The sequence below is a fragment of the Jaculus jaculus genome, chromosome 10 (genome assembly GCF_020740685.1).
Source record: "Jaculus jaculus isolate mJacJac1 chromosome 10, mJacJac1.mat.Y.cur, whole genome shotgun sequence".
Classification (NCBI taxonomy): Eukaryota; Metazoa; Chordata; class Mammalia; order Rodentia; family Dipodidae; genus Jaculus; species Jaculus jaculus.
In genome coordinates, this window is record NC_059111.1 from 114467403 (window position 1) to 114485864 (window position 18462).

The following is an 18462-nucleotide window of genomic DNA, read 5'->3' on the forward strand; positions in this document are numbered from 1 at the left end:
ATTGGGTTCGTTTGACATATGCTGAATTGATGAAGAAAAATACATCTGAAATACTTGCAAAAGGAGCCATGCACCACACAGTCTTCCTATACTCCACTCTGTCCCCCTTTGACTGTAGGAATGGTCTGTTCACTACTGCCTTCACACACTGGAGTTTTCTGATAGGGTGCTCTCTATATTTTGCTCTTCATATCACTAAATAAGAAGCATTCAAATAGGAATCCCAGAGTCTCTGTTTACAGTGTTTGGCTCTTATCTAGCTGTGGTCTGAATTTTCTGTTTATGACCCACCTTTATCTTTTAAATGAAAATGATTCTTTTATCCTCAGTGGGCCACTTCTCAGCCCTTACTGGCACATGTTACTAGAAACATGGATTTCTAGATTAGACACTTCCATAATTCCTTAGGAGTCCAACTCCCAGCAAAGAGCAAGAGTCCAGACATCTTGCACAAGTGATCTGTGAATTTTATAATCCACATTTAGGATTTTGCACTCTTGCACATGTCAATCCCTAACTTATTTTAGTTCTGTGTGTGCATGTATGTATGTGTGCACGTGTGTGCACATGTGGGCTCTTCTTGGGCACATGTGAGGCCAGAGGAGAACACCGGGTTTCCTCCTCTATCTTTTATCGATCTTATTTCCTTGAGAAAGAGTCTCTCACAAAATCTGGAGATCGACATTTGGGTGGGGGGCTGTAATGGCTGACTCGCCAGCCCCATGATCCTCCTTTCTTTGCCCCTCTCAGCGCTGGGATTACAGACACGTGTGGCCATGTCCGGCTATTTACGTGGCTGCTGGGGACTGAACTCAGGACCTCGGGCTAGTACAGCAAGCGCTCTTACCCCCCAGCCATCTCCCTAGACCTATTTCCTCATTTAAAAGGAATGCATCCATGTGTGTCATCTTGCCTCTACGAACCTAAAACCTGCCAGGCTCATATTTAAGCCAGGGGAATGGATCTTGCTGGAGTGCCCTGGAGAAGCCTGCTGCTCTCACTGAGAGCTGCGTGTAAGGCTCAGCATGCCCCGTGCCTTGTCATGCGGTGGCCAGGGCTTTCCACAGAAACAGAACTGGTAGAGTTTGTGTGTGCCTGCAGTTCAGTACGAGGAAGGGAGCTGACCAGACCATGCAGACTGAGAAGAGCCCACTTTGTCCAGCAAGGCCAGTGGCATCAGCTGCAGAATTCCTCAGTGGACATTCTATCCAGGGCTTCCATGTACCGCATGAGACCTGCCCACACTAGGAAGGCCTATGCGCTCTGCTCAGAATTCAATAATTTAAACTTTGTTTCATCCAACACTACCCTGCATATACATCCTGCCTGCTGACTGGTGCCTGTCCAGGCCTAAGTGGCTAAAACTTGACATAGGAAACGAACCATCACGCCTGTGATGAGCACCCCTGACTTCAGACAATCTTGCCAGACACAACCATCCTGACTTTTCTGTCGTTCTGCTGCCACTCTTCTGGGTGTGTGCCAATCTGCGTGCTCCTGTTTACCCACAGTGCCCATAACTGTGGTCTCACTAGCCCACGGGCATCATAGTGTTTACTTTGTGAGGGCTTGTTTCTGTGCAGGTAATGGGATTCAATGTTAATTTAGGAAAAGCCTACAATATTTTCCTTACAACTGTTTATATTTGTTCATAAAAGCTGGGTTTATAAGCCCTTTAGGTGTCTTAAAATAAATCCATTAATAAAGAAAAATGCAGAGTCTGGGGAGATTGCTCAGATGGTAAGGGCACTGGCTGTGCAAGCATGAGGACCAGAGGTCAATCCTCAGCCAGGCTAGAAGGGTGGCTCTGCAGTTAAGGCACTCACCTGCAAAGCCACGGACCCAGGTTCAGTTCCCCAGGAAGCACGTAAGCCAGGTGCACAGGGTGGCACATGCTTCTGAAGTTCATTTTCAGCAGCTGAATGCCCTGGCACACTCATTCTCTCTCTTCCTCTCTCTCATAAGTAAAATTAAAATTAAAATAAATTAGCCCCATGTGGTGGCACGTGCCTTTTAAAAAAAGAAAAATATCCAGGCAATGCTGAACATGCCTATAACCCCAGGGCTATGAGAGGCCATGACAGGAGGGTCAGTGGGGCGCCCCGGTCAGCTGATCTAACAAAAAAAAACAAACGGAAAGGCCGTGAGGGGGCTGAAGAGATGACTTGGTGGTTAAGGCACTTCCCTGCTAAGCCTAATGACCTGGATCTGATTCGCCAGTACCCATGTAAAACCAAGTGCATAAATCTGGAGTCTGTTTGCAGAGGCTAGAGGACCTGGTGTATTCATTCTCTCCCTATCTCCCTCACTCTTCTCTTAAAAATATTTTTAAGATTAAAATTAGAATTAAAAAACAGTGAGCTCCAGGTTCAGTAACAGAGCCTATCTCGGAGAAATAAGGTGGAAGAGTGGAAGAGAAGGACATCGGACACCTTCCTCTGGCCTCCACATGTGTGACTACTGGGCACTGAGTCTGCACGCACGCACGCACGCACAGAAGAAGGGAAATGCAGACGTACACCTCTACCAGCGCCTTACTTAGCCCACTCTGGCTCTCATCTTTCGAACATCCCACCACCTCTGCGTGCCTCTCTTGGAAAGGTTTATGGCATTCGGCCTCAGCATCTATTCACAACCCATCCATCTCCACTCTGCAGCTGTGACGCCCACCCCCACAGGTGGACCTCCACTTGCTCCACACCTCCCATTGCCAGCACCTAACAGGCAGGTCTGTACACCTGCTCGAATGCGTCTCTGTGACTTTCCTCAGTGAAGAATCTCCTCTCACAGCACTAACAAACTGAAGGTGCCCAACTTTCCCTTGACATTCCATTTCAGTTCTTCTCTTTCCAAAGTCTAGGCTATTTCCTCCTCTCCTGGATGAAATATTTTTAATTATGACACTTCCACATTGCCTTGGATTGACAGCTTAAGGGAAACATCGTTGTCATCTGTCACATCTCTCACCGAGATGTGAGCCTCAAAACTGGTAAAAACGGCCAAACCAAGCCTACAGCGCCTATGTGGGGCAGCCAGGCGCACCCACGTCTAGGACCACTGCAGCAGAGCCTCCATCTTGTTACAAGAGGCACCATCAGTTGCACACGGCGTTTCACACACTAAACAGCAAGCCCACAATGCACAGGCTGACCTGTGACCCCTGGCTTCTCAGGGTCTGCATATGGGATGCCCAGGGCACAGTGCATGCATGCCAAGGGAGGGAGATTCAAGTGTTCTTACAGCCACACCAGTGCCTTTTAGTGAATCCCAGCTCTTGGAATTCCATCTGCCTTCTCTGCCTGTGCATAGGCTGATGGCCACATGATGAACAGCCTCATGGTCCTAAGCGTAAGAAGCTGAGAGACACCACAGGAGAGGCTGAGGTGAATGTCATTTCAGCCCCCTGGCTGGGAGACCTCTTGCCAAGACCCAAGAGACCATACTCAGCATGTGTGATGACGTGTGTGGATCCTGACCATACTCAGCATGTGTGATGACGTGTGTGGATCCTGGCCACCCTGGGGCCACTGCACATCGGTTTCCCAGGGGCATCCAGGCGACAGTGGAGCGGGGTCTTGAGCAGCTGTGGGTGCAATGGGAAGAAACACCCAGGAGACTGTGTCAAAGGACAGCTCATTTATTTGTCAGGGGAATGGGTTTACAAGCATTTGTGAGAGACTGGGAAGAGGTACAGGTCATAAAGGGATTGGTTAGTATGATGGCGCTGCTGATGCCTAATTAGCATGTAGTGACATCACAGGTGAGTGGGAAAAGGTCACATGGTCTATGTAGTGGCAGGAAAAGGTACAGGGTACAGGTCATGGGGTTAGGGTTAGGGTAGGTTTCGCCAGGCAAGCAGCAAAAGGTCATAAGGCTCTGGGAAAAGTGAAACCTAAGTTTTATTATGATGTCCAGGCACCCCTGGCTGGGGGGAGGGAGCAGACTCATTCCTGCTAGTCTCAAGGCAAGATTATTGGGGTCCAGGCTGCTGCAACCCCCGGGGTCTGGGTCCCTTAGTCATGCCCTCCACCATGCCCAAAAATGATGGACCACTTTAGTAGGTAACACAAAGCTCTCTCCTGAAGTCCTCCCCCCACATTGCAGGAGATGAGCAGACATGGACCTCTGGGGTGCAGAAAGGGCTGAGTATTAACAGTGGCAGCAGCAACAGCCCTTAATCTGGGGGCCACATTCATTCAGCTAGTCCAGTGCTAGTGTGGAGAAAGGAGACAGAATGGAAGACATGTGAGGGCCAGCTGACCTGAAGGCAGGTCAACTTCCAAACACTGCTATGTTGCTACAGGTCAACATGGCATCAGAAAGACGTCATGGAGGGATTCCTTCCTACACATCAAAGCGTGCCGTCTTGATCTGGGACACCCTTCCCTGGACCTGGAAGTTGACATTCATAAGGGCTGAGTGAGAGTTGTCTCCCTTGTCCAAGACAGCTCTGGGCAGTCTTCTTCCTTGAGGCTCATCAGAACATGAAGACATCCCTGTGTCCAGAGCCCTCGTGGAAGGGGCTGCGGTTGGTGTGAAGAAAAACGTGAAGGGCTTCCCTGCTGCCACATGTCATTATGGGATGAATAACTGCTGGGGCTGTCAAGATCCTCAATAGCCTGGCTTTGGGCTCACTCTTTCCCTTTGCCCTAGACTCTATGTTCTCTCTACCAGGCTCCTGAAGCTTCCAATCCAGGACACGAACATCCCCTCCCCAAGTGCCCTGCTGAGCTGTGGTCTTGCTCTTAAAGTCCTGGAAGAGGGGATGGTGCCACCAAGTTCTGAGGACCCATTTTCCACAAATCATGCTCAGTGTCTATAGGCCTGGGTGTCCACGGTGCCCTCAGTATTACAAACGTAACTCATATGAATGTTCTGCTTTGTGAGGAGAAATTAAAATTTAATTTAAAAAAAGAGTCTTAGGCACTGGAGAGATGGCTCAGTGTGTAAAGCACTTGCCACACTCTTAAACATAAACACACACACACACACACACACACACACACACACACACACACACACACAGTACAAAGTCTCGGGTTGATGAGCTAGCTTAGTTGATATAGTGCCTGCCTTGCAAGCATGATGACCTGAATTTGATTCCCAGAACCTATGCTTAAAAATAAAGATTGCCCAGTGGTTTAGAAACTTGTCTGTAAAGTCTAAAGACTCTGGTTTGATGCCCCAGTACCCACGAAAATCCAGATGCACAATGTGGTGCATGCATTTGAATTTCGTTTGCAGTAGCTGGAGGCCCTGGAATGCTCATTATCTCTCTCTCTTTCTCTCTCTCTTTCTTTGTTTGTAAATAAATAAACAAAATATTTAAAGGAACACAACTTTAAAAAAAAAATCTTGGCATGAGGTACACATGTGTAATCTCAATGATGCAGAAGTGGAGACAAGCAGATCATTGGCGCTCACTGGCCATCAGGCCAATAAGAGACCCTGTTTCAAAAAAGGGGGTCTGTAGAGATGGCTTAGTGGCTGATGTGCTTGCCTGTGAAGCCTAAGAACCTTCTGTTCAAATCTCCAGGTCCCACATAGCCAGATGCAGTGATGCAAGTATGCAATGTCACAGATGCACACAAGGGGGCGCACACATCTGGAGTTCATTCACAGCAGCTGAAAGACCCCCATTTTCTCCCTCTTTCTTTCTCTCTTTCTCTGCCTCTTCTCTTTCTCTCAAAAAATAAAAAAAATGGGATAACATCCTGAGGATGACACATGAGATTGTCCTCCAGTCTCCGCACACATCCACACACACGCATGCACGCACATCTGCACACGCACGTGTACCTGTGCACACAAACATGCATACACCCTCACAGAACTGAAGTAGAGGAATGGTGTCCCTCTCTCCCTTTCTTGGAAGATTTGCCTTTCAGATCCCGGTGTCACCCAAGGACCAGGTCACAGTAGGATAATCCATGTCATCAAATTGTTGTCAAGCCCTCTCACTTATGAACTAGTTTCTTTTTATCTTGAAAACATGCAGCTGCAAAAGAAAGCTTGAACGTGCCCTCACTCAGCATTTTTGCCATGATTAAACCATAATACTGCACATACCTCCCCTTTTTATGTTTAATATTAAGGAACTCAAGAAAGAATAAAGAAAAATATAATGGTTTATATAGTCAGCAATGATTCCAAAATACTATGCATGTGACAAGACCCTGTGGTCATATCTGCACAATAACAGTTGGAAGAGTTTCAAATGGGATCTGGTAAGAACTCGATACATCAGCTTAAAACCCAGCAAGAGGAGTTTGTTTCTGACACTAGATCTAAAGACATGATTCTACTTCTGTACTTTGGGTTGTCAATATCCCTCAAAGGCCCAGGCACTGAAGGCTTGCCTGTGTGGCTATTGGGAGGTCAGGAGACCATTGGGAAGTAGGCCTAGGGAAAGGAAGTTAGATATTGTAAATGTGCCTTTGAAGGTGATGTTAGGACCATGGACCATTCTTTCTTCTCTCACTTTGCTTCCTGGCCACCATGAGTTGAGCAGCTTTGCCCCAACATGTGTTCCTCACCCACCTCATTCCATGATACCCGATGCCACCAGAGTCAATCCAATGGGGCCAAATGAAAATGGACTTGACAATTCTGAAGCCAGAAGCCAAAATAATCCTTTCTCCCTTATAAGTTATATCTCTGATATATTTTGTCATGGCTATGAAAGGCTGACTGGCATACCTACTGCAAAAAGAGACCACTCCAGGAGTTTCCTCAGTTGGTCTGGGTGGGTGACATCTTCAAGACCAGAGGAAAGGTCTCCATTATCATCAGATAACCAATTGTAATGTTCCATTTCTTTTCACCTTCTTCTTTGCTACCCAGTGGGAAATTTCTCCCCTCTAACTGTAATGAAAAAATCCAGCAGAGTTCATCCTAGGGAATTTATCACCATGGAAAGTTCCACGCCTGGTGGTATAGTTTCAGGGTGGTCCTGAAACATCTCTAAGCAGTTTGAATATTTTGGGTCCCATAAAAGCTCTGGAAATACATTAACTCTCATTAGCATTGTTAATGTAACTGGGAGTTCTGAGATTTTCTTTCATGAGAGCATTTTAACATTATCTGTAACTCATACGCACTGATGAAGGGGAGAAGAAAAGGTTTGGCGCTGGCTCCAGATGGGGAGTCAAAACTGCAGGAATTAACCTTTGCTAGAGATCTCACACAGTGAACTCTAAATAAACCTTACATAAAATATCAAATTCTCCCTTAACAATCCAACTGAAAAATGAAAGATGTATCTTTGACCCTAATTCTACCCACATAAGCACTTTTCAGGGAATCAAATTTAAAATGGGATAGCTGCCCTAAGTAAGTAGGATTGTTTGGAGGGCCATCTCTCAGACCTCCCTGCTACCACAGATAAGTTTAAAAGTAAAAGAATCATGAGTCATAACATTATCATAATTAAAATAAGATTTTTTCCTACCTTAAGATAAAAGAAGTGATACCTTCCCTCTACACACATGTGCACATGGGCATGCGTGTGCAAGCACACACACACCCCTTCCTCTTGAATACTTTTTTTTGTTTGTTCTTTTTTTTTTTTTTTTTTTGAGGTAGGGTCTCACTCTAGCCCAGGCTGACCTGGAATTCACTCTGTAGTCTCAGGGTGGCCTTGAACTGACGGGGATCCTCCTACCTCTGCCTCCCGAGTTAATTCTTTTCTCTGTTCTTTATGAGTGTGTGGCCGTGAGGTCTCCCAATGGCCTGGGCTCCTCAACACCTCAGCCAGGGCAGCTGGTACACTGCCAACCATCATTCCCATGATGGTTCTAAAAACGTCACCACTTCTACTGGGGATACTATGTAAATGGTTCTTTACATAATAGTTTAATTTTACATATATACATATCTATATCTATCTATCTATCTATAATATATATATTGAAATGGAATCTCATGTAGCTTTGGCTGGCCTTGAACTCAAGGTTCGACTCGTACTCCTGATCCTCTCCCCTGCTGAGGTAACGGACATTTGTCACCAAGCTCATTTTTCACAGTGGTGGGGATTGAACCCGGGCCTTCCTTTGTGCTAGGCAAGCTCTCTATTCACTGAGCTACATCCCTAGCCATAATTTTACCTGGAGCTTTTTAAAAATTTTATTATAATGCAGCCATACATTCTATGTTCTGGTTAGGCTGCCTTCCTGCTTAACTTCGTATCTGACATGTTGTCTCCGTGTTTTGTTTCCCATGGTTTTGAATGTGAAGTCGTTCATTTGTGCTACCGCCCAGCCTTCTACTACATAAAGACACCCACGTGTTTACACACCCTGCTGGTGATGGGTGTTCTGTTACTTGGTACCAGTTCAAGATTGCTATGCACAAATCTGCTTCCAGGATTCTTATACATCTTTTGGGGACATATCTGCCTGAATTTTTCATGGGAGACACCCAGAAGTCCAAAGGGTCTGCGTAAGATAAGTGGGTCCTTTGCCTCAGCAGCTAGTGTGAGATGACTTCAAAGTTGTAATTGCTCTGATTATGACAGGGTTATCCCTGTGAGACATGTGTGTCAAAATTAATGCTTAAAATCATTTTCAACTTTTTTTTAAAGTATTATTTATTTCTTTATTTATTTATTTGAGAGCGACACAGAGAGAAAGACAGATAGAGGGAGAGAGAGAGAGTGGGCGTGTCAGGGCTTCCAGCCTCTGCAAACGAACTCCAGACGCGTGCGCCCCCTTGTGCATCTGGCTAACGTGGGACCTGGGGAACTGAGCCTCGAACCGGGGTCCTTAGGCTTCACAGGCAAGCGCTTAACCGCTAAGCCATCTCTCCAGCCCCATTTTCAACTTTTCATTGGGTGTTTGCTCATTATGATTTCCATTTCTCTGGCTATCTTATGTAGTTGAGTTTCTTAATGTAATTTTGTAATGATACATCAACCCAGGGCAATATTCTGTGGACTGGGCTGATGCTGCAAGCACAGAGCTGTTCTTCTCTAGTGTTCCAGTGTTTTCTACAGGTAAATGGATGGGTCCTCCCAACAGAACTTTCTCCAGGTCTCATCAAAGAGCAGGTAGGTGTGATAGCAAATCCTCATTGTCAACCTGACCAGGTTTGGAGACAGAGCTGTGAGCATCTCTATGAGGATGTTTCCAGAGAGACTGACCTGAGGAGAGGAGACTCACCCTGATCCCTCACCCTCATCCCACGGGATAGCATCCCAGACTGAATAAAAACGGCACAGGAAGCGAGCTGAGCACCAGCATTCACCTCTCTGCTTCTTGATTACAGACGCGATGTGACCAGATGCCTCATGCTCCCGCTGCCATCACCAGGGCCACTACCTCTGCCTTCAGTGCCATGGTGAGTTGTATCCCCTCAAACTGGGAGACAAAATAGGTCCCACCTTCCTCCGCAGCTTTTGTCCCTTGTCACATCACCACAGCAGGTGTCTATTTCTTGCTACTGCTTGGGGCTGGGGGAGTTCCTTTCTCTTCCCGCTAAAAGACCCTGATGAGCAGAAGGTGTCAACAGTGGCAGGTGTGTCCCTGCCTTCACAAAGAGGCTGATGCTAGAAGGACAGAGCTGCCCTTCACTGTCTCTCCCTATCCTCCAGGCTCCCAGTGCCCTTCTCTATGTGACAGGAAAGCAACGAATTTCTAAAGAGTAGATCATAGGCTGCAAGAACATGGCCCAGAACCTGGATCCCTCAGCTCTTCAGCCTCAAAAACGTCTGTCTTACCAACCAACTGGTTGTTCTGAAGAGACAATGTATGTGAAACTGTTTCAGACTATAAGCACTAATGAATGCAGGTTATTAATATAATTCACTTTGATTTTAAATCATGGGATCTTGGGCTGGAGAGATGGCTTAGCAGTTAAGGTGCTTGCCTGTGAATACTGAGGATGCAGGTTCCATTCCCCAGTATCCATGTAAGCCAGATGCACAAGGTGGTGCATGCATCTGGAATTCATTTGCAGTGGCTAGAGGCCCTGGCACACACATTCTCTCTGTGTCTGTCTGTCTGTCTCTCTCTCTCTCAAAAATAAATAAATAAATAAAATATATTTTAAAAAAACACAGGATATTTGAAATGTATTTACAGTTAACACAATCTTAAGAATAGCAAAACCATCTTTTTATAATGTTTTCTCAAGATTTTACTTAGTATCCTGAACAGAAATTTTGGGGGACAACCATACTGAGATTAGCATTTAATCATACAATCTTTGAGGTTGATTTTCTGTTATATATAATTATAGGTGATATATATATGCATATGTGGATATGTTTTTAAAATATTTTTATTTTATTTTATTTATTAGAGAGAGAGAAAGAGGCAGATAGAGAGAATGGGTACATCAGGGCCTTTAGCAACTGCAAGAAAATTCCAGATGCATGTGTCACCTTGTGCATCTGGGTTATGCGGGTCCTGGGGAATCAAACCCAGGTCCTTGGGCTTTGCAGGAAAGATCTTCTACCCATGGGTATGTTTTTTTGAGACAGGGCCCCCTTTAGTCCAGGATAGCCTTGAAATCACTATGTAGCCAAGGATGACTTGAACTCCTGATCCTCCTGCATCTACCTCCTCAGGGCTGGGATTACAGGTAAGCCACTACTGCAGGTTTATTGAGTGCTGGGTGGAATTCAGGGTCTCATGCACACTAGGCAAGTGCTCTACCAACTGCGCTACATCCACAGTTCCCAGATAATATTCTTAAATGTGATAAGTTATCTTTTGCCTTTGCACAGAAAAGCTAGTCCACAACAAAATCACTTTGGAAGAACGCAAGAATCTTGGTTTTTACATTTGAAGGCTATCATTTCTTATTTCACCAGAATATAGAATATGAAGGCATAGAAAAATGAATGTGCCCCAAGGCAACACCAACCCCGGAAGTTCCATGATTGGGCCAAAGTTTTGTAACACGAGCTTGTTGGTTCAGTTTCCTTGAGTTCATCGCTGGATGGTTTACAGTGGGAGTTTTACTACATGCTGTTCACATATAACAAGAATCATAAAATGAGAAGCATTTGTAGCTCTACGAGTTGTAAAAGGGCTCCTAACCTGGTCAGGAGGGTCAGGGACAATGAGAAGGGCAGCTTCCCTGCCAACGAAACAGTAGTGAAGATGGAGTGGCCCACCCAAGGGTTTGTCTCCCCTGTACCATGCCCACAGACCTCAGCCACTGCAGCTGGTACACTGCCAACCAGCCTCACAGCCAGCCCTGCAAGCCAGCAGCACCCTTTGATTTTCACAGATGAGTAACATTCAACTGGAAAAGGAACAACCTTGGCACCCCTGTCTTATCGCGATGCCACTATTTTTATATGATAGCTGGAAAGTCATGCAATCAATGCAATGGAGTGCATTGCAGCTCTTCCCCAACCAATCTGAGCTGGCCCAGAAGAGCTACACCACGGACATGCAGGTGGGCATCATGTGTGGAGTGAGAATGGAGGGCTGTGTGCGCACGTGCACACACACACACACACACACAAACCGAGCCCTGCTGAGCCACAGCTATGGAGGAGCTGCCCTGGACTGAGTGACTTACTGGGACACATATGTGTGCCATCTATTTTCGCCACCTTCAAACAGTGGCATGTGAGAAGACAACCTGATGAGTGAGAGATGCCATGTACGTTGGCACAGAGGAGACTAGAGGCCAGTGGAGTCAGTTCTGCTGGGGACAGCAGCATCCTCAGCATGTCCTAAGAGAAGACTGAGGTGACCTCAGGCACAGTCTTGTCACATCCCACAATTTACAGGGGAAGCTGAAGTCAAAGAGATGCCTACAGAAGCCAGTCACAGACAGAAAGTTCCAGAACCTCTCTTGCTGGCCCCACTGTTCATAGCATTCCCATTTGTTCCATTTGACTTGAAATGAATTTTCAGGAGGACCACAGACAAGTACAAAGTCATGGAGAGAAGGACGGCTCGTTTCCAGGCGCAGAGAAGAGACTGACAGAACAGCTGAGTCTTCGAATGTTCTCGTTTTCCCATTCCCAGCTGCAACCTAAGGCAGAGACACCTCAAGTCATACTAGCAGAAAGAACCCTGAAAATTTTCACCATAAAGGAATGTTAAATGTTTGAGGAGCTGGCTATGTTTAACTTAACTTAAATATTACACAAGATATACACATATAGAAATATTAAAGGATACCCTATTTATGTGTCCAAGTTTAAATTTTGATGCATCATCTAAGATAAATGAATAAAATGCCTCAGTCCCTTTCTCAGTATTGATCCCAGGGCTGCCTCCGTACAGTTCCTTCATTTCTCCTTATTCTGTCTTCTTTCTTTTCTTTCTTTCTTTCTTTCTTTCTTTCTTTCTTTCTTTCTTTCTTTCTTTCTTTCTTTCTTCCTCCACGGATTCTGCTTCCTCCACAACCCTGAAGCCAGGCATTATTGTACATTTTCCAAAAGGTCCCCATCAATATTTTGATTATTTCCTGAAGCCTTGATAGTAAGACTTATCTAAGACATTAGCTCTCACTCAGTGTTTCTAGATATTGTTAGCAGAGAGGGAGAGAAGCACCATTAACCCTGTGGATGCCTGACTGCAGTGTAGGCAACTGGTTCGTAATCCCTGTGCGTGCTGTGTTAGGGAAAGGCGGAGTTGGGAGGCCCTGAGTGGAGAAGGGCATGGGGCAGAAAACCTCCTTTCTCAGTCAGTGTATCTCAACTTGCCAGACTTCAAAAGCCCCTGGATTTCTTCCTGATAGTTCTATAATCCAGCCATACTTAAACCCACTGCCCAGGGTGAGTTTCCAGAACCTCTTCATCATGATTGAAAGATTTTCTCCCATTCTCCCTCAGGGACACAAGCCCGCTCAAAAGATCATCCCGTGCTTGTAGCTCAGCAAGTATGCAGGACTTAAATGTCTGGGGCATGCGCTCAAGCTCCTAAACATGATCTTGTTAATCAAATATTACAGCCATCTGTAATCACAAGAGCTCACAAACTTCTCTTATATTATGTAGTTTATTTTAAACTACTAAAAGGATAACATTTGCCTAGAGTAAATTAATCAACCTCTCTAGACGAACTAGGGAGGAAGGTCAAAGCTGTTTAGCCCCTTACCTGGCATAGGCTTCTACTTTATATGAGAATGGGCAAGCATTCTGCTGGGGTGCACTCCCAGGTAACCTGATTGGTTGAAACTTTTCCTAAAGGAATGGTATCAAGTGAAGGAACTCTTCTTGAAGGAATGAAATACTCAAGTGAAAGCCCAAGCTTTTCTTCAGCATTCAGGAAAGATTGTCTATGTGCCCAGCTAGCAGAAGCCCCCAGCATCACTTTTGCATGTATTTTACTGCTGGTTAACGTGTATTAACGTCTTCCTCTTCTTAGGAAACCATGTGACATAGTGTCTAACGTCCAGCCCATTCTCCTGTGCAGACAGAGGCAATCTTTATTTGAAGAGAATCACTCATGGCGTGGAAGATTTTAGGAAGGGATGCTTGGAGCTTGGAAGTAGAAACATATAGACCCATGTCCCATAACCCAGGCATAGGGGCAGACTCTGAGAAACATGGAGCCTTTGGGGTAGTGATTGAAATCCATTTTCAGAAGGCAAATTCCTTGCAAATGCCATACTAAAATGCTTACATTTATAGCCAGCACCAGGAGCGTTATGCCACTACATCATAAGAAACAGCAGGAGGGCCAGAGAGCTGGCTCAGTGGGTAAAGTGTTCGTTGCATAAGCATGAGTCCCTCAGTTCAGATCCCCAGTGCCCGTGTAAAGTGCCAGGTGTGGTGGTATGTGCCTGTAACTGCCTCTGGTGAGGTGGAGACAGGAGGATCTCTGACTTGCTAGTAGAGCTGAATCAGTGAATTCTGGATTCAATTAGACACCATGTCACCACAAAGAAGGTGGAAAATGATTGGGAAAAATACCTGACGTCAACCTCTGGTCTCCACAAGTACATACATGTACATACATGCACACCATCCCCATACACATGTGCCCACGTGCATATGAGCAGGCCTACACACATACAACACAGAGAGAGAGAGAGAGAGAGAGAGAGAGAGAAGAAGGAGGAGGAGGAGGAAGAAGAGAAGCCAGAAGAACAACAGAAGAAAGAGGAAAGGAAAGGGAGGAGGAAGAGGAAAAGAATGGAGTTATCAAGCACTCTGCGATATGGAAGCATTCCCAGTAAAGGCTACGCCCCAAAATTTCATCTTTCTGCATGGAGGGTGTTTCCCAGGAGGACATCAGGGCAGAAGGCAGAGTTCCACAGGACCCCATAACTTCTTCTCTGCAAGCCTCAAAGAGCCTATCCCATTCCCTGCACAAGGTCCGTTGCAGGAATGGCAGCCTGCCTGCGCAATGCTGCCTGGGAAGCGCTTGGGCAGCCCGCAGATCACCTTGGACAGCTCTGATGCTGTCATCTCACCATAGGAATGGAAGGTGGAACTTCTGAGAGCTGTGAGGCTCCTGCCGTCACACGTCGTCAACTTGGCTCCAAAACCTATAGCTTTCCCGGGCAGGGGATATGCCCGCTGCAGCTTCAGGAAAGACTGCATTCAGTCAGCAGATTCCTCCAGCAGGTGGTCACCCGTTAACCACAGGCTTCATAAGAATTCCAGGGACTTGTAGGCCTGTCTCCTGTGTCCACTCCCTTAGTGCTCTCTGCTAGAGTCCTGGGTGCGAAAGGCATGCCCACACCTAGGTCAACTGCCACATACTCGAGGAATCACCAGTCAGAAATAAATAACTAAGGCAACGTGTGGGGAGTGGAATGCATATCCAGAGGCCATAGGCACAGATTTTCAACCTAAGCTGTGACACGGGCAGGGCAAGCCTGACTGGCAGCCTGTCTGCGGAGGCGGCATTGAAAGTGACAGTCAGACCCCAGACTTCTGCTCTGAACCAACCTTTAGCAAGCAACTCAGTGTCAGGGAAAAGCTCATGTGGACAGACAAGGGAGACTTAGCATAGGACAATATCCTTCAGATATTTAACTTTTCTACTGCTCCTGGAACTTACTACCAGAGGAGACAGCTCTGAAAATAGGTAGAATATCAACAAATGGGCAACAAGGGGACACTGGGCTGAAAGTGCACATCAGGACCCTGTTTCAAATGGAGATTTTATGTAACTACTAAGGTTTTCAGAATCACTTTTGATCCATGAGAATGGAAAATCTTGATTTCTTTCTCAGTGAATTACATAGCAGATCGAATAATAATTAGTCTGTGAGTTCTCAGAATATTAAAAGTTTATGAAATAGACTTTTCTTCAGAATTCAAAGAGAAGCTGTGACTGGACTCCTCTTTTGGCATTTCTTAATAGTCATCCCTAAACACGAAGCAAGGCCATTGGGTAGAAAAATGCACATATTCCTTTCGTGATCACCCAACTATAATCAAAAACAAACTTCAAAAGTGAGGCATGGAGAACAAAAAGCATATCAACGTTTGGTCAGCATGGATTTTAAACGAATCAGTGTGGTACGGACAGGGCAAACCTGGATGTGCCGGTCCTGTACTTGCAAGGCTTCCTGTGACACAGGGTCTGCAAGCCCGAGACAGCCAGGCGGACACGTGCTGGAGAAGGCTGGCTGAGGAAACGTGTCACATGCATGCCCGTAACTGGATCTGACAACCACTGGGCAGGGTCAAGCCCACTCCTGCCTCTCTCTCCATGGCCACTGCAGCACCACGCTGGAGCAAGAGCAGCTCTGAGCATGCAGAAGGCAGTCGTGACTTGTCTGTCTCTGGTGGGGCTCTGGAGCCCTGGACACAGCATGAGACAGTCTGCCACACACGTAGCCACTCACCTGACGGAGCCAGGCACAGACTACCCAGTCCTCGTGGTGAATGTTACGCATCACCTGAATTCCAGTCAAGCGGGGAGCGCCAAGCGCTGCCTGCCACCCAATCCAGAAGCGACTGCACTGCGCAAGTCTTCCAACGTGGCGGTGAAAACAGAGACCAACATGCCCCACACTCACCGGGCAAGTGTGGAATCGTCACACACTTAAGTCACGCAGATTGGGTCAGGTACAAAATTTTCTAAGTCATAGGCCAGACTGCAGACTCTTATTTACCCACTTAAGAACTGGCAGACAACCTGAAAGCAGAATAAGTTCACATCTCAATTTGCTCTTGGCCCAACAGAGGAGTGCTAGAATGCTGCTGGCCACAGACTTCTCTGGGCTCAGTTCAGTGTGCTCTGAAGACATTTGCTGATGTTAGCCACGGGGCAGAGCACACAGCGAGCCTCACGTGGGCCACCTGGATGCAAAGCACAAGTGAGGCATGCGGTCAACCATCCTCTCGTGCTTCAGAGGGGACAGAAGACTTTAAAAGCATTTGATTAAAAACGCAAATTAGCGATGTTGCTGTGTCACATAGAGCACAAGTACTTATTTGATAACAGTCGTTGACAACACTAGTGACCGCGTACTCATCTGGATTCTTACCTTTAGGTACAGTCACAAATGTGCAGGTTTTCCTGGTACATGATATAGAAAGGAATTATGGCTGTGGGTGGACATTGCACTGTGAGTATACTTCACCCTGCTTAGACCAAAAAAAAAATTACGCCCAATGGCAGTGGCTAAAGCAAAGGTGGAAGAAATTGGAACAAATGTATTTCCACAAACAACTAAGCCAGACAAAGATCTCCAGACAGAACAGGCTCCTGAATGCAGGCTGGTGCCATGGGGGGCGTCTTCCATGGAGTTCCTGCACCCAAAGCTCCGAGTTGAGCACAGCACGAGGTGTGCGCACGTTAATTCCACAGGTTCCTCTGAACCCGGCAACAGGTGCCTTGCTGTGGGTGTGGTTAAACCAGCTGGGAATTTTTTTTCAATCAAAACAAATCTCATTTCTTGTCTTTCTGTTTAAAGGGGGACCTCAAAATGGGCCACTAACTAGCTCTCTCTACCCCTGTCTTCCTCTCGCGTGCCCCACACCCACCCCACCCCTGTAAACAACTGCAAGCACTGTCTGGTCGAAGGCTTCCATTTCCTGCTGGCCCTTCCAAAGTAGCACAGCGATCAGGCTTCTTATCCCTGCGCCACGCCAAAAGTAACAGCCACCAGGTAAGGGCAGGGGCCCTATCCCACACCAGCACCTCCAGGGGCAGGACATCACCCAAGTAAACACGCTCACGATTTCTACCCGACAAGATGGCAACCTTCCTGTGCAGCCGATTCCTGCACTCTGACCCCTGCACCCTTGTCCCAGGCCACCGGCACCCTCAGCGGAGCCACCCACCAGAGCCACAAGTCAGCGCACCAATAAGGTCCTACACTGGATCCTCAAGTTATTAAAGTTACCCACGCCAAGATGCCCCTTGGCCTGCAGTCCTGGGCCTCACAGGGCATCTCAGAGGCTTTCCCGACACTGTCACCCTGGAGGAGCACGTGTCCTCATCCCTCTCCCCGGCACAACCTCTGTAAGCAGCAGCCTTTCCCAAACCCCTTGGACAGCCTTGGGCGCAGTTCAGGGCAGAGCAACCTGCACGACCCAGTGGACCAAGGCTGTAAACCCCAACAGTTCTCTCACCCGCTCCTCACCCCAGACTGGCACCCAGTGACCAGCACAGGCACTTCCTTGGCTGAAGATAAGATCTCTTCATGTGCCCAGAGCAAACCTGAGGGGTCTGCTTGGAACTCCCACCCCCCAGCTGCCGCGCTGCCTGCACCCCAAGACACAAAGCCTCATGCCCAGAACACAACAGCTGGGGAAAAGACACCAAGTTCCCATTCGCAAATACACGCCAGACCCTCTGGGCCAGGCACTGCCGCCTCTGTGGGTCCTGATGGGAAGTCAGAAGGTACTTCCACTCGGAGGACCAACTGGGTCCACGTCATTCACTCCCGGGGAATGGGAATTCAGGACTCAAGAGGTCTGCCCTCCCACCGCTGCTCCCTGTGCTCGCCCATGCGGTCGGTCGGGCCATCGGGCGCACTCACCATCATGTTGCCTTGCATTTTCGCGGTCTTGATCATCGCCTTTTCCTTCATCTTGCCCCAAGTCCGAACCTGACTTCTGGTCCAGAGAAGAATAAGTTAATCCATTGTCCTGATGAGGACCAAAGTGGAGTCTGGACTGGGTGGGGATGGCGTTTTGAAGCGAAAAAACACACACACAAAACAAAAACAACAGAACAATTCTCCGTGGTCCTGGCTCTCCCACCTCCGCTGTCGCTGCCGCTCTGGGCTCCGCGGCGGATCGCCCCGCAGCCCACGGTGTCCAGCCGCCTCCGGCGAAGGGGATCTGCAGTCCGTCCGGGCGCTGGGGGCGCGGCTCGCAGCACAAAGCGGGGAGCCGGGCCGCGGAGGGCGGAAGAGGCTGCGAGCCTAGCAGACAGCGTGCGTGTCCCCGAGCCAGCCGTCAACACCCGGTGCGAGCGAACGAGCGACAGCGGCGCGGCGCGGCCCGCGCGGGGCGCACTCGGGACACTGGGCGGGGACCTGGGCTCGGGCTCCGCCGTCACTGCGCCGGGGCGGGGACCGGCT

General features: G+C 47.6%; 1 protein-coding gene across 1 annotated transcript in view; it reads right to left on the reverse strand.

Annotated features, from left to right (window-relative positions):
• Positions 1-18221, reverse strand: part of Dpp6 (dipeptidyl peptidase like 6) — an 802942-nt gene extending 784721 nt beyond the window's left edge. Inside the window, exon 1 of the mRNA XM_045160238.1 lies at positions 17917-18221. Within this exon, the coding sequence (XP_045016173.1) occupies positions 17917-17967 (51 nt within the window). The 5' untranslated portion in view covers positions 17968-18221. The remainder of the gene's footprint in view (positions 1-17916) is intronic.
• Positions 18222-18462: the final 241 nt, after the last annotated feature.